This window comes from Aquarana catesbeiana, linkage group LG06 (genome assembly GCF_042186555.1).
Source record: "Aquarana catesbeiana isolate 2022-GZ linkage group LG06, ASM4218655v1, whole genome shotgun sequence".
NCBI classification, from domain to species: domain Eukaryota; kingdom Metazoa; phylum Chordata; class Amphibia; order Anura; family Ranidae; genus Aquarana; species Aquarana catesbeiana.
This window is the reverse complement of record NC_133329.1, coordinates 195,204,732-195,228,179: the sequence shown is the minus strand read 5'-3', so window position 1 is coordinate 195,228,179 and position 23,448 is coordinate 195,204,732. Positions and strand designations below refer to the sequence as shown.

General features: G+C 42.0%; 1 protein-coding gene across 11 annotated transcripts in view; it reads right to left on the bottom strand.

The window, feature by feature from the left end:
- The window catches only part of CLEC16A (C-type lectin domain containing 16A), a 1,646,984-nt gene that overhangs the window by 154,838 nt on the left and 1,468,698 nt on the right, over positions 1-23,448 (bottom strand). For all 11 annotated transcript variants that reach the window (XM_073591184.1, XM_073591186.1, XM_073591185.1 and 8 more), the window contains one exon: positions 8,436-8,591. In XM_073591184.1, the coding sequence (XP_073447285.1) occupies positions 8,436-8,591 (156 nt within the window). The remainder of the gene's footprint in view (positions 1-8,435; positions 8,592-23,448) is intronic.

The window sequence follows — 23,448 nt, the reverse complement described above, 5'->3', positions numbered from 1 at the left end:
TTAGTGGAGCAGCTGGTCAGTCATACGGAAGACACCATGGCGGAACACACAGCCTCTTTGCAGGCACTGCGATCTAAGGTACGGGCACTTGAATATAAGATGGACGATGCGGAAAATAGAAATCGCAGGAATAACTTGCGGGTGGTGGGACTGCCTGAAGGGGTGGAGGAGAAAAACCCTACTGCTTTTGTGGAGGACCTGCTCCGTTCCCGGCTGCACAGTTCTCCCCGCATTATGCTGTGGAGAAGGCTCACAGGATTCCGCCTGCTCCTAACCCCGTGGGCTCCCCTCCCCGCACCCTTATCTTCAGGCTACTTAATTTTCGAGATAGAGACGAGGTGCTGTGGGTGGCTAGAGGCATCGGTGAGCTGAAGTACCAGAACGCAAAACTAATGTTCTTCCCCGATTACTCTATGGAAACACAAAAGCTCTGCCGCTCTTTTGATCAGGTGAAGGTGGCACTCAGAGCTAGGGCTATACACTACAGTGTGCTGTTTCCCGCACGTCTCCAGGTGCAGGATGGTGAGTCCATATGCTTTTTCACTTCACCCAGAAAGGCCACGGAGTGGCTGGAAACTCTGCCGCCACGGGGATGATCCGGGAGCTCCTCGGCTGGTGTTCTGAATTGCCTTATCTGATTCTGACAACTGCTGCTGATGTCTTTACATACATGCTCCGAGCTGACTTTACGCTGTTGTAACTACCCGCTAAGGGCCTTGGTTGATGTGTTTTAAATGATCCTAGGACTAGTTGCTGTTCCTTTTGACTATCTAGTACCTTACTATTTGATTTACTGGCACGCACTGGTCTGTATGGGTTATGTGGACTGCCCTATCCTGCTCGAGTATGATCTCAAGTGTGTGCCCCTGGATTTTCCAGGAGACTGAGTCCTGTTGTTATTTCTTTGCCAGTATCTCTGCAGAGAAGCGCTAAGCTCCTCAACAATTGTTTCTTGGCCCCATTGAGAAGCACGCCCTCATTGGTTGACTGTTGTTGCCTATAGTTATGGCAAGGTTTAGGGAACGTAAGCATTACTTACACTTGTGGGGAATGCAGGGGGGGGGGGGTCATTACTGCAGTTGCAGTATTCTTGGGGAAATGTTCTGTTAATTGTTAGGGCTTGTCCCTGTGGGGAGCCTGTTGCCCCCTTTCTATACTATGGTGACATGACATGCATAACTCTTTTTTTCACAGGTGCATTGAACTTATGTTTGGGGTCGGGTGGGAGGTCTTTCTGCCCCCTGGATCTGAATATTTGTTTGTCTCTCAGCAATATCATATCTATTTATATCTTGTTAGGCTTCTATGGCCCAACTTAAAATAGTTTCCTGGAATGTCCGGGGCCTCAACTCTGCTGTCAAGAGGTTTCTGGTATTCAGTTATTTACAGGGAGCTGCTCCACATACCTGTATCTTGCTGGAGACCCATTTGATGGGATCTAGGGTCCTGGCATTGAGAAGAGCTTGGGTGGGAGCTGCTTACCACTCTACGTGTTCCTGCTACGCTCGGGGTGTTAGTGTTTTGGTTAGGAAGTCCCCTCCATTTCAGATTTTGGATGTCCGTACAGATCCAGGGGGCAGATATGTAATCCTGCATGCTAGTATTCATGACAAATGCCTGGTACTGGTCGGTGTGTATCTACCCCCCCCAGCTCAGATACAAATACTAATTGATCTAATGGGTATCATTCTGGCCTATGACACTCCTGAGTTTAATATCTTTGGTGATTTTAATATGGTCTCCTCCGGTGATCTGGATAGACTCCACACCACAGCCTGGCCAACGCCAGATCTTCCTCGCTGGGAAGAGACATACCTCTTGACGGATGTATGGAGGCACTTCCACCCCCACGACCGTGAGTACACCTGTCATTCCACTACATATAAAACAATATATCGAGAATTGACCTAGTTTTTGCCTCTGCAGCAGCCCTCAACTGGCTTCGGGAGGCTTGCCATTTGTCTAGAGGAATTTCTGATCATGCCCCCGTCTGTCTTAACAATTTCCCTAATTGAATCATTGGGCTTGCGGCTGTGGCGTCTCTCCAGGTTTTGGGCCTTAGACTCTAGGATCCAGGAGAACTTGACAGAGGCTATTTGTAACTACTGGTCTTTTAATACTAATTCGGCCAGCTCTGGTGCACAATGGGATGCCTTCAAGGCCTGGGTACGGGGTGAGTACATTTCCCGAATCGCATTACTGCAGAGGGAGGAGGCAAAGGCCTTGGGGGACCTGGAGGCGGAGGCAGGGAAGCATGAAAGGGAATATGTGGGTTCTCCTAATGAAGTTAATTACTATGCCTGGCAGCAAGTCCTTAGAGAACTCTCTCTGTGCTGCATTGAGCAGACTAAGAAATCAATGCTGCACTCGGCTCAGAGGGTGTTTGAACGCGATAAGAATGGTTGGCTGTTGGCATGGTTAGCCAGGGGGCAGACATCTTCTACCCACATTGCTGGTGTTCGTGACGTAGGGGGTCATATGATCACATCCCCAGAGGGTATTAATACGGAATTTACTCAATTCTATCAGGAGGTGTATTCTTCGAGGGTGCAATATTCTTCCTCTGAACTTCGGGAGTATCTGGGGGGTATCACGTTCCCTACTCTGGAGGAGGACTCTAGGAACAATTTAGAGAAAGATATCTCTCTGGAAGAGGTCCAGGCTGCTATTGCAGGGCTGCAGGGGGGTAAGACCCCAGGAGTGGATGGTCTTCCTACAGAGTTTATTTTTTTTTAGGGGGGGTTTTAAAGGCAGAGCTTATTTCGGATTACATTTTTATATTCAATCTTTTTTTTTATTGAGAAAACAAAAAGTTTACAAATAGTTTTAACATTATACACATTCCATTTGTCCTCGTTTAAGCATCAAATATGTTATAACATTTTTTGATTATCTAGGCTATCAACCTATAAAGCATAAGGAATATACAATTTGTATGTAGTAACCAAGTCATTCAACTAGTACAGTCTTATGCGATCTCTCTTTATGGTCGCTTCGACCAGACCCGCTATATGTTATCAAACATATATCCCTTTTCATCTTGTGTCCATTCCAATGTATTAAAGGACTACTATGGTTTTGTGTATGTTTTAAAAGAATTTATTGGTAACATAATAACTTTTGAAAGTAAAACAAATAAACTAAAGTAAAAATGAAAACGAAAATGTTCTACATATCTTTTGTATTATCCCATTGTTATCAGATTGTTATAGCGCTATTCTTGTTGAATACCATTGATGCCATGGTGTCCACAGTTTGGATACCATGTCATATTTTCCCGTTGCAGAAGAATGTAAGACTTCATATGTGCCATGTGTGTGGACGGTTGCTGTTACTTCCGATATTGATGGTGCCTCTGTATCTTTCCAGTGTCTGAGAATTGTCAGCCTAGTGGCTAGCAAAATGTGAAAAATTACAGTTCTGTGGGGAAGTGGTATGGAGTCTAGTTCTAGTGATAATATGGCCATTCCTGGTGAGGGTGAATATTTCACCTGTGTAATATTGCTCATGATGTTTTCGTTCTGGGACCATAGTTTTTTAAGCTTGGGGCAGCTCCAAAGTATGTGTATCAAAGTACCAGATCCACCACAAATCCTCCAGCAATTCGGTGAGGTGTTGCGGTAGATCTTTGATAAGCGACTTAGGGTCAAGTACCATCTAAGGAAATTTTTTTGTTGCATTTTCCACAAATTTGTGCTTTTGGTGGATGTGTATATAAGTTTAAATATATTCCCCCACTGTTCCGGTGGGTATTCTATTCCCAGTTCTCTTTCTCATGCTATCATAGAATGTGACTTTACACAAATGTTCTCTTGGAGACCTGAGTATAAAATTGATATTCCTTTGTATAATCTTGGGGTTTATAGATAGTATTGGGTTATCTTTTTGGGTAATATGGTAAGTATATAAGGTTTCTTATTAAGAAGTTGTGATATTTGTATGTGTTTGTATTGTTCTGTTGTTGGGAGTTGGAACTCAGAGATTAATGTATTAAATGTTTTAATTGAGGTAGCATCTAATATATCTTCCATATAATGGATTCCCTTATCCCGCCATGTACTTAAGTTGATGTCTGGAATTAACTGGCTATGTGCTGAGATAGGAAGTTTTAATGGTAGCGTTGTGCCTGACGAGTTTGGGTAGTTTCTGAGTTGGATCCATGCTCTTATGGAGGCTAGTATAGGGGGGGCTAGTTTGTTTTCTAAAGAGGTGTTAAGATGAGCTGTCATAAGGAAATCTCTCAAAGAGCCCTTTGATATTTGTGTTTGCTCTATTTCTGTCCATAGTGCCTTAGAATATGGGATTAGCCAGTGTTGAAGTTGTGCCAGTACCGTTGCAAAGTAGTAGTCCTGGAGATGTACATGGCCCACCCCACCTGCTTTTCTATGCCTGATTAATTTATATTAATCAGGCATGAAATGAAAGCACATCTGGCTTTCTTCCCTTGCCATAAATATCTGTTCAGTATAGGTTGTAGGGTATTAAAGTATGAGTTCGGCAGTGGGATTGGAAGGTTTCTAAAGAGGTATAATAGTTGTGGTAGTACTTGCATCTTATTTATTTATTTATTTCAGGTACTTATATAGCGCCGTCAATTTACGCAGCGCTTTACATATACATTGTACATTCACATCAGTCCCTACCCTCAAGGAGCTTACAATCTAAGGTCCCTAACTCGCATTCATACATACTAGGGACAATTTAGACAGGATCCAATTAACCTACCAGCATGTCTTTGGAGTGTAGGAGGAAACCGGAGTACCCGGAGGAAACCCACGCAAGCACAGGGAGAACATGCAAACTCCAGGCAGGTAGTGTTGTGGTTGGGATTCGAACCAGCGACCCTTCTTACTGCTAGGCGAAAGTGCTACCCACTACACCACTGTGCCTCTCTGCATCTTGAACGCTGCCAGTCTACCTAGCCATGATAATTCCTTACTGGCTAGTACCTTTAGCTTGTCTTCTAGGGATTTCAGAAATGGGGTATAATTGGCCGCTAATAGGTCTTCTGTTTTAGGGGTTAGTGTGATACCTAGGTATTTGATCCCTTCTGCCTTCCATATGTAAGGGAATTGTTGTTCTAAGTTTCGTTTAGTTTTTTCTGGGATTCCTAAATTTAGGATATATGACTTGGTCTCGTTCACTTTGTAGTACGACACTCTATTAAATGTTTGAAAAGCTTTGTGAACCATGTTCAATGAGGTGTCAACTTTCATAAGCATCAGTATTATGTCGTCTGCAAATAGACTAATTATATGTTGTCTTGGGCCTATATGAATACCAGTGATATGTTGGTTCGATCGTAAATGGGAGGCTAATGGTTCCATTAATAGGTTGAATATCAAAGGGGATAAGGGGCACCCCTACCTAGTCCCACTGCTAATAGTAAATGGAGTGGAGAGTGCTCCTGAAATGTATACTTGAGCTGAGGGCTGGGAATAAAGGGCCATAATGGCCGAGTATATGAGGCCCTCAAAACCAAATTTCTTCAGAACCTGTGCCAGAAATTGCCAGTGTATTCTGTCAAACGCCTTCTCTGCATCCAGCGCAAGGAGCAGAGAAGGCGTTTTGAGTTTATTGGCTACATGAATCACATTTACCAGGCGCCGGGTAGCATCTGACGTCTGTCTCCCCTTGGTAAATCCTGACTAGTCTACATCTATTATGTTAGGTAGGATGTCTATCAGTCTAGTAGCTAGCAGTTTGGCCTACATTTTGACATCATTATTCAGTAACGATATAGGTCTAAAGTTTTGCGGAGAGTCTGGAGCTTTACCTGGTTTGGGTAAGGCAATAATAGTTGCCTTTAACATCTCTGGGGGGAAGGATGAAGAGGCAGCGGCAGAACCAAATGTATCCACCAAATGTGGGGTAAAAATGTCTATAAAGGTTTTGTAATATTCCCCCGTAGAGCCGTCCGGGCCTGGAGATTTGTTAAGTGGTAGAGAGTGAATGATTTGCCTTACTTCCGTTTCCATGATTGGGGAATTTAGTATGTGAAGTTGATCTGCAGTCAATTTTGGTAGTTTCACTGTTTGTAGAAATGTTTCTATAATGTCAGGAGTTGGTTGAGGTATAGTATTGTCATCCTTGAGGTTGTACAAAGAGGTGTAATAATGACTAAAGGCGTCAGCTATGTCTTGAGGGTGTTGGTGTTTTATTTGTGTCTTTGGATGTATGATATGTTGAATGTGTGTTTTGTATCTATGACCTCTCAACTGTTGGGCTAGTAATTTTCCTGCTCTGTTGCCACTCGTGTAATATGCCAGCTTTAATATCCTGGAGGCTCCAGGAGCAGTAATCTAAGCTCTGTGCGTAATTGTGTAATTTAGTCTGATAGGATTGAAGATGTTTTGGTCATGTTTTGTTTTTCCAATAATTCAATTTGGTTTATGATTTTCGCGTTTTTTTCAATCAGTTCTTTTAATTGATAGACGCTGCACTGCCCCTTTACAAATTGACATATACTAGCCGAGGATGCCCTTGGAAGTTCGACAAGGTGTGACAGCTATGGATGTCGACTCAAGAGGATGACCCCAGTTCTGACTCTGGTCTGGATGCAGATTGGGCCTGGCCCTAGCCTACCTCCCCCTTCCTCCCCACTATACCGGGCTTCCTCTCTGTTAGTACCCAGTTTGATGCAAACCTTTACCAGATCCCCTTAGATATACTCTCTCTTGGTTTTAACTAATTGTATGTCATAGTATGCATTTGAGCTACATTGCTTATATGTGTCACCTATGTTTTCTTGGTTATTGGCTGTTCAGCCACTGTATGTTCAATCGGTTCTTTTAATTGTCCTGTAAATGACTCTTTTAATAAAGAAAACCTGATTGTCAAAAAAAAAAAAAAAAAACACAGAGCAAGAGGCATTTACAGTATATACTGCTTGGAGAAGCTGCTATTGGATCTATCACTAACGGAGTGGTTATCCTAAATGAACCAAAGGTGCATATTCTAATTATAGCTGGTGAGTGGCCATTACACTAGGTGGTGGTGAAGTCAAGTTAAATGGTGAAGTAGAAGCACAAAATATTGAGAAGACACGTCACTATTGCACAGAAGCGATCACTCACTGGGGACATTCAGTGTACTGTGGTGCATACATACAAGTTATTATCCAATGGTTACAGAGTAACATTGGCATGTTTTATTATTATTTAATTTTCAGTTTCCATTTTTTGCACTTTTGTAGCACTTGCACTTTAAAGTGTTGTTGATAGCATTGCAAGATATTTTCACTAACTATATTTTTGTCACTAGGACCATTTTTGACACAACATTAGTTGGCATAGTAAAGCACGCCATCTAGGGTATTTATTTTAATTTGCATTTTTTATTTATATTTTAGGAGTGGTAATATATATAGAAGTTAGCGCAATCCACTTATTATATCATCCTTTATCATTCTATCCGTAGGGTAGGACTATACATGATTGCAGCAAACTATATTGTTGATTTTTTTGCGCCGGTAGCCCAACTTGTCAGATAACCTAAATACATTTTCTGTACTAGTTTTAACTAGTAATAACATTGATATGCTTGCAACATGACTATTAAAATGAAACAACCGACAATAAATGGTAAAGCAAATGTAATAAAGATGCAAGTGACACCGTCATTGGGATTAAATTACAGGTAAAGCAGCCCCTATTGGGTGTACCAGACTTCACTTCCTGGTGTAGTATTCGTGATGGGGACCAGGAAGGAGCTAGAGAGAGTGGCAATACATGATACAATCTAAATTTAATGCACCAAGGATTACACTGCAGTGGATTTTAAAGTGTTTGCGCTGTTCATACCCCTTGGTTAGAGGTGTAGCACCGCTACACGTGAGTAAGAGTATCAAATTTCTAATATAAACTTTTAAGGCTTTATACTATGTCGGTCTCCCTTTGCTCTTTCATGAGATGTCTGAATGGGCTATGTGAGAGGATTGCTGGCTAAACAACATAAAGAAGGAACACCAGAACCATTGGGAACCCCATTATAACAACATCCTATACATGACCTACCTATAGTGGGTGGCTGTGGAAATCTGGTGAGTTCTCTGGTATGACAAAATGTGGTGGAACACTGGAGCAAATTGTTGGAAGTTTGGGAACACATTGCATATTGTTTGCACAGCACGTGGCACTTTTTAAAGTTTGGAAGAACGTTTAGACACTGTTTATGTACTCTTTGACACACACTATAGCACTTTTTTGTATGTTGAATATGCACAGTACAGCACTGACACACTTTTCTAAGCGTTTTAATGATTTACTGGAAACCTTTTAAAGCAAATGTAATACTTTACAAATAACAAAAACAAGAAATATTGTAAGGTACAACTGCATCATGATATGAATAGGAAATTACTGTATGTTAACCACATGTAGTTATAATACTTATTGGTATTGAGGAGAGATGCCACAGTAATAATAATACAGTACCTGATGGACTCTGAACTGTTGAGGGAGTTGATGTGAGACTGGTGGTGACTGAATCACAAGGCCCAGTGCTTCCGCTGGAGCTGCTGCTTGAAGAAGGTGATGGGGAAGATGCTGGTGATGCACTGTGCTGGTTTATGCACTGAGCTACAGCAAACCCTGTAGAAAATAAAGTGCATATTTCTTTGTTTTGCTAGGTGACATTCAATGCCATAAATTAGAAGTCAATTGATCTTACAGTATGTTATAACACAGAAATTGACCACTGGAAATGATCTTAAACAAACATTGCTGCAGGTAGAATGAACATAAGTTACAATGAATGTTTTATGTTAAAGTGGTTATAAATCCTAAACATTTTTTACCTTTATACATTCCTTGCATTAAGGTAAAATAAATGTAGGCATCAGTATCCCTCTCACCCTTCCTTTTTCTTAACTGAGCCCCCATTCGATCTAGCACTGCGCCCACCTACAGCTCTTCCTTCTCCCCTCACTTCCTGGTCTTACTGCTTTTGGTGAGGCAGGGGGGAGCCATTGGTTTCTGCTGCTGTCAGTCAAAGCTACTGACAAGGTAGCACAGGGCAGACCCGAGTTCCCCGCACAAGTGCCCCCAAAGAAAACGGCTTTCTATGGGGGTAGTCACTAGAGAGGAGGCACCAGGAGAGCTGGTGGGGGACCCGAGAAGAGTAGGTCCATAATGTTTGTAACCCAAAAGCATGAGAACGAATAATGCATATACTGTACACTGTGGAAGCAGAAATCCACCACCTCAATAAAATACATTCCCTTTATTTGAAATATACATCAAAATCAATCCTCATAAAATTAGGACAGGATAAGATGGCATCTGAACTGCTTTTGGAATGCTTATATAAGCAGAAGACCTTCTTGGAACAATCTCTGTTGGAGAAAAAGGATTTTACTACACAGGAATTTTTCAGCCTATAGCCATACTGTTGTGAAAAAAAAAATAGCCTGGCTGGGGATGTCTGCCATTAACCCTTTCACTGCCAGGTCCGTATGGACGTGGTACGGACCTACATTTCCGTTCTGTTATAAGCTCTTGGTAAAAAAAAAATATATATATAAAAATAAAAAATAGCTTTGATTATCGGCTAACAAGCCATTCAGCTAAAATGACACCCTCCCCCCCCCACCTGCTGCTTCCTCCCCTCCTGCACTGCCTAAAATGCCTGCTTTGCCTCCCCCACACTGTCCTATGCCCACTACATCTGTTCCCCAGCACTAATTTTTACCCCCCCCCACCCGCCAGCACGGGTCTCCGTGGACCCGTTGCAACTGCTGGAGTTAAACTTTTTTTTTTCTTAAATAATGTCTCCACCGCTGGCACCCCTTCAGTGCTGCTCACCGATCCCCAGTGGCCTCTCTATGAAGTTCTGCAAACCGGCATTCTCGGCAGCTTCAGCCTGGGAGATCAGCGAGTGCAGTGTCAGGATGGAGAGTGGGGGGGTTGGTAAGCATATGTTTACCAGCCCCCCTTCTTTCCTAGGTGAACATAGTGAGCATTCGGTACCGATCGTTATGTTCAGCTGTCATGGTGGCATAGTAAACAGTTTACACTGTTTATGAATGAATGAGAGTCGTTTTTCAGAGGCTTCCATCCGTTCATAAGTATTGCAGCTGAGCCTGGAGAGAAAGGGCATGAACTCTTTAGTCCCTTTATATGTCTAAAAAAAGAGACATTAGAGGTTTGTTTAGACCCCTGATGTCTCTCAAGAGACACCCACCCCCCCCACCCCAATTAAAAAAATCAAGGCCCCTTTCACACAGGGACAGAATCCACTTGTTCAGCAGGGGATCGGTCTAATTCCCCTGAGGATGACAGGTCCTGTTCTGCTCCACTGTGCAGAGCGGAGACGGACACAGTCCCACTCTCCTCTATAGGGAGATCGGGTGAAAATGGACCACCTGTCCATTTTCATCTGGTCAAATCCAATCGATCAGAGAGATGGAAAATAGGACCTCCATCCGTCTGCTTTTTGAAGGCAGGATAGGATAGTGGCGGGTGTCAGCGGACCTGTCCCTGTCCAGATGGCAGCTCACTTCCTCGTAGAATGTTAATAGGTTGGTTTGACAAAAGCGATCCTTTCGTAAACCCATGCTGATTACTGCTAATAATGTAGATTAGGCTTTTGTGGGGGACTGTATCAAATGCTTTAGCAAAATCCAGATACACCACATCTACCGGCATTCCTTTGTCCAGATTGCGGCTTACTTCCTTGTACAATGTTAATAGGTTGGTTTGGCAAGAGTGACTATTCGTAAACCCATGCTGATTACTACTAATGATAATATTTTCATCAGCAAATTCTTGGATATGGTCCCTTATCATCTCCTCAAATAGTTTACATACTACCGACATTAGACTGACAGGCCTATAATTCCCAGGAATAGATCTCTGCCCTTTTTTGAATATTGGTACCACGTGGGCTTTTCACCAATCAGCTGGTACCAATCCTGTCAGTATGCTGTCTATGAAGATTAGCAATAGTGGTCTGGCTATAACCTGACTGAGTTCTTTAAGGACTCTCGGGTGTAAGCCTTCTGGCCCTTGTGATATATGTTAAGCTTCTCTAATCCTTTCCAGACTCCGGCCTCTGTTAGCTACAAGAGTAGAACCTGCGTGTTGCTAACAATACTGTCATGATCAGTTTACCCCTCCTTTTCCTGTGTGAAGACTGAGGAGAAGAAAGCATTTAGCACAGCTGCCTTCTCGTTGTCATCAGTAACCACCTTCTTTTCCTCATCCTTAATGGGGCCTATGTGTTCCGTCCTCACCTTTTTAGTGTTAATATATTTAAAAAACTTCTTGGGATAATTTTTACTACCCTCCGCTGTGTGTCTCTCAGGCTTTTTTAGCTGCCCTGATTGCGTTGTTACACTTCACATTGCATTCCTTGTATTGAATGCTGACACTGACCCCTCCGCTTTGTACTTTTTAAAGGCCATTTTTTTGTCCTTCATATGACAGTTTACTTTCTTGGCACAGCCACTCAGGTTTAACCTTTGTTCTATATTTCTTACCCCTTGGCATGCACTCGGTGATACATTTATTTATGATATTCCTAAAGCATTCCCATTTTTCTTCTGTTCATTGTTTCAAGGAATTGGTCCCACTTAATATCCTGCAGCATTGAACGCAGTTTAGTAAAGTTGGCTCCTTTGAAATTTATTGTTCCTGTACTCCCCTCATGCCTCCCTTATCTATGATTTATGCAGGATGTAATAATCCTTTTGTCGCTAGTTCCCAAGTAGTCCCATATTTCCACATCTGCAATCAGATCTGTATCATTTGTATTTAAAAGATCTAGCAATGCGTTACTCCTAGTCAGGGAATCCCCCAATTGGGACATAAAGCTGTCCTGTAGAACATTCAAGAAATGGCAGGCCTTTAATGAGTGGGCTGTCCCTTCCGCCCAGTCAATATCGGGATGGTTGAAGTCCCCCATTATGATGACATTTCCCTGTCTAGATGCCATTTCTAATTGTATAAGGAGATCCAACTTCACCTCTTCACCTATCATTGGTAGGGGCCAGGACATGCCCCCCCAGTTCCCATATTTTAATTGTGCAGTACAGGACACATGATCTGTAGTCCTAGACCTTGGAACATCCCTGAGCAATACACTGAGGGATGGGCAACAATATGGAAAATAGGCCCACAAGAAAACAATTGTCAACAGACTCACTCAGAAGACAGCATCTTGTGACCGAAGCTCATATTAGCAGAGACCTGAAAGACCAACCAGTAATTTGAGAAGATATGAACAGAAGACTGTAAATATTAATTCTGTGCTATGGAATGAATTGGTGGCTGCTGCATGCACCGGAACTTCTACCAAAAAGTACTGTATAAATATAACGGTAATTGGTGTGGTGCTGCCAAGAACTGTGATATTGCGGTAGACAAATTGGACACTGACAACTGGGAAGGCATTAACTGTGTGCCTAGCTGATGTTTATGAATGACGTTTCTGCCTTCCACCTGAACTGACCCTGGCTTGTTTATTGATGATGCTTCTTGCCTGCCGTATGGACTGCTCATCAACCACGTTTCTGCCTTCCACCTGAACTGACCTCGGCCTGTTTATCGACTATGTTTTTTGCCTGCTGCTTGGACTGTTTGCCCTGCTAATGTAGTGGTGGGATTCAAGATAACACAGGGGTCTTACATATGTGAGTAGCTTTAGAGTTGTGTTCTGAATAGAGAAAACATTTTTGGGTTTTGTAATTCCGGGATCAGGGTCTGGAGTCCGGAGGCTTCAAAGAGATTTTAGTGGAAAGAAGACTCTACCCCTGTGCCCAGGTCTTACCTGAGGCCCTAAACCTGATGTTCCTGCCTACTGCCTGGACCAATACTTTGGCTGCGCTGACCATATCACTGTCTGCTGCCTGTAAAGACCCAGGTCTTTTTATGGACCATGTTGCTGCCTGGACCAATACTTTGGCTGTGCTGACTCTGCCTGCTGCCTGTACTGACCCAGGACTTTTTATGGACAATGTTTCTGCTTGCTGCCTGGACGAATACTTTGGCTGTGTTGACCAAAAATCTGCTTGCAATGACCCAGGACCAAAAATCAGCCTGGAAAGACCCAGGACTTTTTATGGACCATGCTCCTGCCTGTTGCCTGGAGCAATACTTTGGCTGTGCTGACTCTGCCTGCTTCCTGTACTGACCCAGGACTTTATGGACCATGTTCCTGCCTGCTGCCTGGATGTCAGCCTGCTGCCTGTACTTGCACTGGCTTGTTTAAGGACCATATTCCTGCTTGCTTCCTGGATGATTTCTTTGATTGTGGCTGACCACATCTCTGCCTGGTTCCTGGACCAATGCTCTCCTCTGTGGACAGCTGCTCTACTAAAACCACAGGTAACCTTTTGATTACTCTTTGTTTAGCTGGGCTGTGAAAAAGTCACACAAATGTGTTGTTGCCACAGTCAAGAGGAGTAGCAGAATGTATTTTGGGTTCCAAATCTTGGTATGCACATTCTATTTGTTAGAAATATCTTATATATTGACAATTTTGTGTTAAAAAAAAAAAAAAATTTCTTTTCACACTTTCCAAAAAAAATGACATGTTCAAAAGACTCATTATGCCTCATAGTATATACATTGGGGTTCTTGCTTTCCAAAATGTGGTCACTGTGTGGGTATTTCCATTGTCCTGGTGCTCAAGGGCCTACAAAAATATGATAGTCAAGAAATTAGAAGGTGTTCCTTGGATGTTGGGCCTCTCTATGTGGCTAGGCTGTGAAAGTCGCACACATGTGGTATCTCCTTACTAATAAGTAGCAGAATGTGTTTTGGGGTTTAATTGCAAGTATGCCTATGCCGTGTGAGAAAATTGACTTGTTAATTTGACAATTTATGTAAAAAAAAAAATTCATTTTTTAATATTTCCAAAAAATTGTCGCAAAAAATTACAACTTCAAAAAACTCACCATGCATCTTACTAAATACATTGGACTGTCTACTTTCCAAAAAGTGGTCATTTGTACTGTCCTGGCATTTTAGGGTCTCAAGAAATGAGATAGGCAGTCAGTACATCAGGCTTAATCAATTTTCAATGAGAAGTACTTTCACACAGACTAAATATAATACACTGATTTGGGTTATTTTTACCAAGGATATGTAGCAGTATAAATGTTGGCCAAAATTTATGAAGAAAAATTACTTATTTGCAAAATTTTACAAAAGAAACTAGAAAAAAAAAAGGATTTTTATAACAGCTTACCTGTAAAAATCCTTTTCTTGGAGTACATCACAGGACACAGAGCCATAGTAATAACTATATGGGTATAGAGGCCACCTTTAGGTGATGGACACTGGCACGCCCTAAGACAGGAAGTTCACTCCCTAGATAACCCCTCCCATTACTGGGAGTACCTTAGTTTTGTAGCCAAGCAATACACGTGTAACCAAAGAGGGGAGGGACCTCTGTGTCCCGTGATGTACTCCAAGAATAGGATTTTATAGGTAAGTGGTTATAAAAATCCTATTTTCTTTATCGTACATCACGGGGCACAGAGCCATAGTAATAACTATATGAGATGTCCCAAAGCAATGCTATCTGAGGGGAGGGAGACACAAACAAAAAAACAGGGCGCCATCAGACTTGAGGACCTATACTGTAGCCTGCAGCACACTGCGCCCAAAGGCGATATCCTCATGCCTTTTTACATCCACCTGATAGAATCTAGTGAATGTATGGACTGAAGACCAAGTTGCGGCCTTGCAGATTTGAGCCATGGAGGCAAGGTGATGCACTGCCCACGAAGCACTAACAGCCCTGGTAGAGTGCGCTTTGATATGAAAAGGTGGAATCTTCCTCTTCACACCAGAAGCTTGAACAATTACTTGCCAAATCCACTTGGAAATAGTAGACTTCGCTGCTGCCTGTCCTTTCCTAGGACCTTCAGGCAGCACGAACAAAACATTCGTTTTTCGAATCTGAGCAGTTGCTTTCAAGTAGACTTTGACTGCTCTCACTACATCCAGCGAATGCAGCGACTTTTCCTCCATATAACAGGGTTCTGGAAAAAATGAAGGTAGAACAATATCCTGGTTTAGATGAAGACCTGACACTACCTTCAGTAGAAAGTTAGGATGAGGATATGGCTCTTTACAAGAAAGAGCAGCCAACTCTGATACCCTTCTTGCAGAAGATATGGCTATCAGAAAAACTAGCTTTCTTGTCAAAAGGACCAAGGGAATATGTTGTATCGGGTCAAAAGGCTGTTTCTGTAATACCGACAGAACTAAATTCAAGTCCCAAGGGTTCAGGGGTGGCTTAAGCGGTGGATTAAGCTGTGTTACCCCCTGTAAAAAGCTATGGACTAAAGAATGCGAAGCAAGTGGTCATTGAAACAATATCGATAAGGCAGAGACCTGGCCTTTGATAGTACTCAAGGTCAGCTGCATCTCTAACCCTAATTGTAGAAAGGCAAGGATTTTACCTATAAGGTACTTTCTGGGATGCCAACCCCTGGATTCAAACCAGGAAACATATGCCTTCTAGGTTCTATAATATATGACTCTGGAGGCCAGCTTTCTTGCATTAATCAAAGTAGATAGAATTGATCCTGACAGCCCACACTTCCTCGAAGAGATCTACGTCCAGGATCCCCCATCTCTGGCATATTGCCAGGAAGATATCGGGGTGAAGGGACCATTCCCCCGGAAATAACTGCTGGCGACTCAAGTAGTTTGCCTGCCAATTTTCTATTTCTGGAATGAAGACTGCCAATAGGCAAGGAACATGATTTTCTGCCCAAGCTAGGATATGGTTTACCTCTCTCTGGGCCGCAAGACTTCTTGTGCCCCCCTGGTGATTGATATAGGCCACTACCGTGGCATTGTTGGATTGGATTCTGACAGGACAATCCTGTAATCTGAATGTCCAGGCCCTCAGGGCCAAGTGTGCTGCCCAAATCTTTATAATATTGATGGGCAAGGACCTTACGGATCTGGACCACTTCCCCTGGGCAGTCGCCTCTTCCAGGACTGCTCCCCAATCGGAAGGGCTGGCATCTGTTGTTACCACTTTCCATGTGACCGGTAAGAAGGATTTCCCCTTCTGCAGATTCTTGATTAACCACTACCAACTGAGGCTCTGGCGCACCCTTGGAGATAGATGCATTGGGAGGTCTAAGGCTTGGACATTTTTGTTCCAAGCGGATAGGATATTGCGTTGCAGCAGTCTCAAATGAAACTGAGCATAGGGAACGGCTTAGAACGAAGCCTCCATCTTCCCTAACAACCTCATGGTGAATAGGAGGGTCTTTCTTTGCTCTGACGACCCGGACCAGCTCCTTTATGGCGCTGATCTTTGTTTGTGGCAAAAATACTCTTTTCTTAATGGTTTTAAGGAAGATTTCTCTAGGTTGAGAACCCAACCTAGGCTTTCCAGGTAGTTGACTGTGGTGACCATGCTTTTGTCTAAGTGGGCTACTGACCTGTCTATCAAGAGCAGGTCGTCTAGGTATGCAATAACTGTTATACCCTAAGCCCTTAGTCTGGCCAGAGGAGGGGTTAGAACACCCGGGGTGCCGAAAGACAAAGCTACAAACTGAAAATGGAGTTTTTCTACCTCGAAACGTAGAAATTTCTGATGAGGGGGAAAAATGGGCACATTCAGGTATGCATCCTTGATGTCGATTGATGCCAGAAGCTCTCCTTCTTGCAGGATGGAGACTACTGACCTGATTGATTCCATGCGAAACAAGCGGATATTTAGGAATTTGTTCAGATCTAGAATGGGTCTGACATCCCCATTTGGTTTTGCCACCATGAAGAGGTTTGAATAAAACCCCAACCACTGCTCATCCATGGGAACCTTCATGATCACTCTTTGAGACAAAAGCCGGTCTAAAGCTTGAAAGAGAGACTTTTTTCTCTAGATCTTTGGGGACATTTGACCTTAGAAAACGAGGAGACAGAAACTCCCGGAACCCTAGTTTGTAACCCAGAGCTACTGTGGAGAGCACCCATCTGTCCTGAAATTCTTCCTGTCAGACCCTTGAGAACTGCAGAAGTCTTCCCCCCACTCGCGCGAGCGGGGGCGCCCCTTCATAAAGAGGCCTTAGCATTCTGTTTTGTAGGTTTCCTTTCACCAGGACTTTTTCTGTCCCTGGGGTTGACCCTGAGGTTTACCCCTTGAACCTGACAGCAGAGGCTATCGCGACTGCCTAGAGGCTGACTACCTTGACCCTGGAGAAGGAGCCTGTTTAACTGAAGGACTTTTATTCCTTTTCTTAATTGGCAAAAGGGTACTTTTCCCACTTGAAATTTTCTGGATTTATTTATCCAAATCCTCTCCAAACAGCCATTCACCATGAAAAGGAAAACCAGCCAGGAGTTTTTTGTATGGCGCTTCGGCTGACCAATTTTTCAACCATAAGATCCTAGTACAAGCATTTGGCGTGAAGCCTGAAGGATAGAATCTCTAATAGCGTCAATAGCAAAACATAATGCCCCTGGTAGCTCGTCTAAATCCTATGCCTATTGAACAGGGATGACCTTGAGCACCTGTCTCAACTGGTCCTTCAGGGATTGACATACACCTATTGCTGCCACTGCAGGTTGAGTTACTGTTCCTGCCAAAGAAAATAAGCTTTTTACCAGGAATTCCAATCTTTTATCGGTTGGATCCTTAAGCATTTGTGGATTGTATACCGGACAAGTTACATTTTTATTCACAGAGGAAATAGCTGCATCAATTGCCGGTATATTCCATTTTTTGTGAATTTTTCCTCCATAGGATAAAGTGTAGAGAATTTTTTAGGAGTGAGAAAATGCTTATCTGGGTGATCCCACTCAGAATACATAAGCTGTTCCAACAATGGATGGACAGGAAAAGTATGCATAGCTTGGGGAGGCTTTAGGGAACCCAAAGAAGAAGTGGGTTTTTCAGCTGACTCATCTAAAGGAAGCTTAAATGTGCAGCGAACCATTTCTGTCAGCGATTGCACCAGCAATTTTTCAGATTGAGAAGCTGAAAAAGGCTCTTCCACAACTGATTCCTCAGAAGAGGCGTCAGCCTCCACATGGTCCCCTGAGGGGGCCTCATCCTCCCCTGCCCAGTGATCCTCTGCTTGAGGGTCCTTGGCGGTAGCAGAGGACCTATCACGCTTTCTCCCATGCTGGGAAGATGCGATTAGAGCAGTCAGTCTTTCCTCCAGCCCCACCAAAGCTGAGGAGAAAACATCCTCAGTAATGCAGACAGGGGCTGAAGTGTTGGAAACAGTTGCAACACTTAACAAACCCAATGGCTCACCCTAATCAGCAACCTCTGGATCTTCAGGGGGGACGGCATACTGGGGTGAGACTAGGGTCCTCAAAGCCAGAAGGTGATACCTTTAGTCCCCTTTTTGAGGAAGTTGTACGTCCCCCTCTGGAATTCATAGTCCTAAGCACAAATGCAGGGGTACATTACAATGAAAAATGCATCCACTGCTGAGCAATAGTTCAGTAATTGTTACTGCTATTAACGCTCGGCCTGATGCGGAGTAAATGTACCTTGGGGAAAACCAGTGTCCCACACTCACATACCTAGGTCTGCTTCTGTGTCCCTCCACGTTAGTCCAAATTAAACTGACAATGGAGCTTTTTTATATACTAATCAGCCCTGCGCTGTGACGCCCGTGCCAACGCTGCGCTAAGCCACGCCCCCTTACTTCCTCACTACGCCCCCCATTCCTTTTTTATTTATTTTTTAAAAAGTGATCCGATCGGCGTGTGGGGGGGGGGGGTGGAGGAGGAGAGGGAGTGAACTTCCTGTCTTAGGGCGTGCCAGTGTCCATCACCTAAAGGTGGCCTATATACACATATAGTTATTACTATGGCTCTGTGTCCCGTGAAGTACGATAAAGAATTTTTATTTTTTTTTCAAAACGTTCAATCTTTTTCAATTATACCTAGAAAACACAAAGAATCCTGCGAGCCACCACTGACCAGATGCCCATTAAATGTATAGAGAAAGAAAAAGCTGCTGGCGTTAAACATGTCTCACAATCCGTGCAAACATAAATTAGTAAATATTACGCCGCGCTATAAATATGATCTCATCAAAAATATAAAAATATGTAAAAGGTAATAGGATCAATATTAGAAACATCAGCTAAAATTATAAAATTAATTGAAAAGTGCTGTACTATGTAAAATGCACTATACACCCAATGATTGGATACCAAATGTATATATGACATAGAAACACACAAATATTGACCAATGCTGAAGTGCCAGTAAATGTGAAAAAAAAAAAAAAAAATATATATATATATATATATATATATATATATATATATATATATAGATTCGTAAAATCCATAACGTTCGTAGAAGTCCATAAAATATATGCGAAAAAAAATACATTTATATACATATATATATAGCAAGTAATAAAGTGCAAAGTGTCCTGCTATGCTTCTAATCAATACTCAGGGTAGTCCATGCAATCATGCAAAAATAAAAGCACTTGATAGTGTAGTAGGTTTAAACAATTTAATGAACACAAGCAAACAAACCCTAATACATATAGTTATTACTCATATTTATAAAGTGCGTCTAGTGCACCACTCTATTGCCAGCAATAACCAATATGATCAGATACCGGAAAGGTATGGGGGTGATGTGCGTTTCCTCCTATGGCAGGTAAACTGCTCCTCGTGCCGTCCTGTCCCCTCCCCAATGCCTATTCGATACAGGGAATTTGTATCTACCTTCAGGGAGAATTGTTTGGACGCCACATGTCTCAATACTATATAGTGTCGGTGGCCATTTTGTCGTAGACTGCAGACGCTCTAGTGTTAGTCAATAAACCTCAAATAGTATATACAATAGGGAAACACTGGCTGGATACCAAAGCTGGCAGCATGGCATCCCTAACACATTCCCATCTACTCCATTTTGCCTAAGACCTACGGTGACCAAATTGGTCCACAATAGCTTGCCGCAAGATTGGTAGATAATTTAATAATAATAAACAGGACAGCACTAGGGGGATAGGCGCATCACCCTTAATAAAATACATAAATAAAGTTATATGCTGAATCAAGCAAATAAACAATCTACAACAAAAAGAATATGAGATCACAATAAAAACATTTTAAAACCATGTTAAAAAAACGATGGTTAAAATGCCATTTTAACACAGCTACGGGACATCATAATAGGCAGTTATACTGAGAATATTAACCTTCATAATCAAATCAATGCGGACGGCTGAAAAAAAAAAAAAAAAAAAAAAAAATATATATATAGTCTTAACCTTTAGCTGAACACTGTGCAGAGGTCGCACTACACTAACTTGTAGTTTTAGCTGATATCATATATTCACATGAATACAAAAATCAATCAAGGAGACTCAAGGACTTAATTTTGGATAGACCTAATAGGGAAATTAATGTATTAAGATTACTTTAAAATAAAATAAATAAAATATATTAAATATTATAATAAAATATATAATATAAAAAGTGTATGAGGTAGATACAACACAAAAAGCCCCGATATCAATAGGTACATGGAATAACTCCACATAGGCATATATATAATAATATACAGTATATGCACAAATTCAGATCTACGACAAAAACTCTCTTTGATATGCGAGTGCTTTGGATTACGAGCATTCTCCTGGAACGGATTATGCTCGTAGTCCCAGGTTCCACCGTACCTTGATTTAGGCCTCTTTTCCAGCTGAAGAAAAACTGCCCCAAAGCATGATGCTGCAACCACCATGCTTCACTGTGGGTATGGTGATGTGCAGTGTTTTTGCGCCAAACATATCTTTTGGAATTATTGCCAAAAAGTTCAACCCTGGTTTCATCAGACCACTACACGTTTTCTCACATGCTTTTGAGAGACTTTGGATGTGTTTTTTGCAAAATTTAGCCGTGCTTGTTTTTTTTTTTTGTAAGAAAAGGCTTCTGTCTTGCCACTCTACCCTATAGCCTAGACATATGAAGAATACGGCAGATTGTTGTCACATGTACCACACAGCCAGTAATTGCCAGATATTCTTGCAGCTCCTTTTACTGTTGCTGTAGGCCTCTTGGCAGCCTCCCTGACCAGTTTTCTATTTGTCTTTTCATTCATTTTGGAGGGACGTCCAGTTCTTGGTAATGTCATTGTTGTGCCATATTTTCTTCACTCGATGATGACTGTGTTCTATGATATATCTAATGCCTTGGAAATAGTTTTGTACCCTTCTCCTGACTGATACCTTTTAACAATGAGATCCATCTGATGCTTTGGCAGGTGCGTGTCCTATTTTAACATGAGTTTGAATGTGATTTTTTAAATCTGAACACCGCTACAGCCCCAGTTATAAGAGGATGTGCACACTTATGTAACCACATTTTATTTTTAATTCCCCATCATACCCCCCCCGGGGGATTTCGGTTTGTTTTTCAATTGAGTTGTGCAGTTCATTAAGGGTGGAAAAGGTTCTGAAGTTATTGTTTTTTGTACATCAGAAACCTGACATTTTAACAGGGGTGTGTAGACATTTTATCGCCACTATATTTACAGTATCTCACAAAAGTGAGTACACCTCTCACATTTTATGTAAATATAATAAAATATCTTTTCATGTAACAAAAAACAAACAAACATGTTTTTTAAGTAATTATTAGTTCATGGGTGGTATTTTTATGTATTTTCTTTGAATTACCTGGGCCATATGCGCTGTTTTTATTTAATATTTTTTATTTGTTCGTAGGGCGTATTTGTGCATATATACTTATTATATATATGCCTATGTGGAGTTATTCCATGTACCTATTGATATCGGGGCTTTTTGTGTTGCATCTATCTCATACACTTTTTATATTATAATATTTAATATATTTTATTTTAAAGTAATCTTAATACATTCATTTCCCTATTAGTGGTTTATCCAAAATTAAGTCCTTGAGTCTCCTCGATTGATTTTTGTATTCATCTGAATATATATATTTTTTTTTTTTTTCAGCCGTCCGCATTGATTTAATTATGAAGGTTAATATTCTCAGTATAACTGCCTGTTAGGATGTCCCATAGCTATGTTAAAATGGCATTTTAACCATCGTTTTTTTAACATGGTTTTAAAATGCTTTTATTGTGATCACATATTCATTTTGTAGATTGTTTATTTGCTTGATTCAGTATATAACTTTATTTATGTATTTTATTAAGGGTGATGTGCCTATCCCCCTAGTGCCGTCCTGTTTATTATTATTAAATTATCTACCAGTCTTGTGGCAAGCTATTGTGGACCTATTTGGTCACCGTAGGTCTTCGGTAAAATGGAGTAGATGGGAATATATTAGGGATGCCATGCTGCCAGCTTTGGTATCCAGCCAGTGTTTCCCTTTTGTATATACTATTTGAGGTCTATTGACTAACACTAGAGCGTCTGCGGTCTACACCAAAATGGCCACCAACACTATATAGTATTGAGACATGTGCCATCCAAACAATTCCCCCTGAAGTAGATACGAATTCCCTATATTGAAACACGCGTTGGGGAGGGGACAGGACGGCACGAGGAGCGGTTTACCTGCCATAGGAGGAAACGCACATCACCCCCATACCTTTCCGGTATCTGATCTTATTGGTTATTGCTGGTAATAGAGTGGTGCACTAGATGCACTTTATAAATGTGAGTATCCTGTATTAGGGTTTGTTTGCTTGTGTTCATTAAATTGTTTAAACCTACTACACTATGAAGCGCTTTTATTTTTGCATAAACGGAGGTATTTCACTGAGGAGCCCTGCATGCAGTTTTTCCCTTCTGAGCCCAGAGGAGGTTCAAATGCATGTTTAGACTTGGCTTAATCGCTAAGTCGCACGCTCTAAGGTGAGCGTTCACTACCTAGGGGATCACTGGAGGGAGGACACAGTGGCACATTTGAACACCTACCAAGCTGTTTTGTGATTGCATGGACTACCCTGCGTATTGATTAGAAACACAGCAGGACACTCTGTCTGCACATGAGCACTTTATTACTTGCTATATATATACTGTATTTATTGGCGTATAACACTCACTTTTTCACCATGAAAATCGGGTGCAAATAGAGTGTGCGTGTTATACGCCAATACTACAATTTCAGCTGCCTCGGAGGCAACGGGGGGGAGCGGGACGAGTGCCGTCAGATTACATACAGTGAGAATCTCCTGTTTACTTGGCGGCCTTTGTAATAGGAAGTGAATAGATGGCAATGGCGAGGCTGCTGCATTGATGGCAATGGCGAGGCTGCTGCATTGATGGCAATGGTGAGGCTGCTGCATTGATGGCAATGGTGAGGCTGCATTGATGTGAACTAATAAGGCTCTATTGATGGCACTTGTGAGGCTGTAGGTGGGCATTGATCAGGCAGCATTGATGGCAATGGTGAGGCTGCAGATGGGCACTGACCCTTATTTTGATTCAAAGTTCCTTATTTAAAATTTAAGTTTTTTTCCTGAAACTTCCCTCTTAAAATGAATGTGCGTGTTATACGCCTGT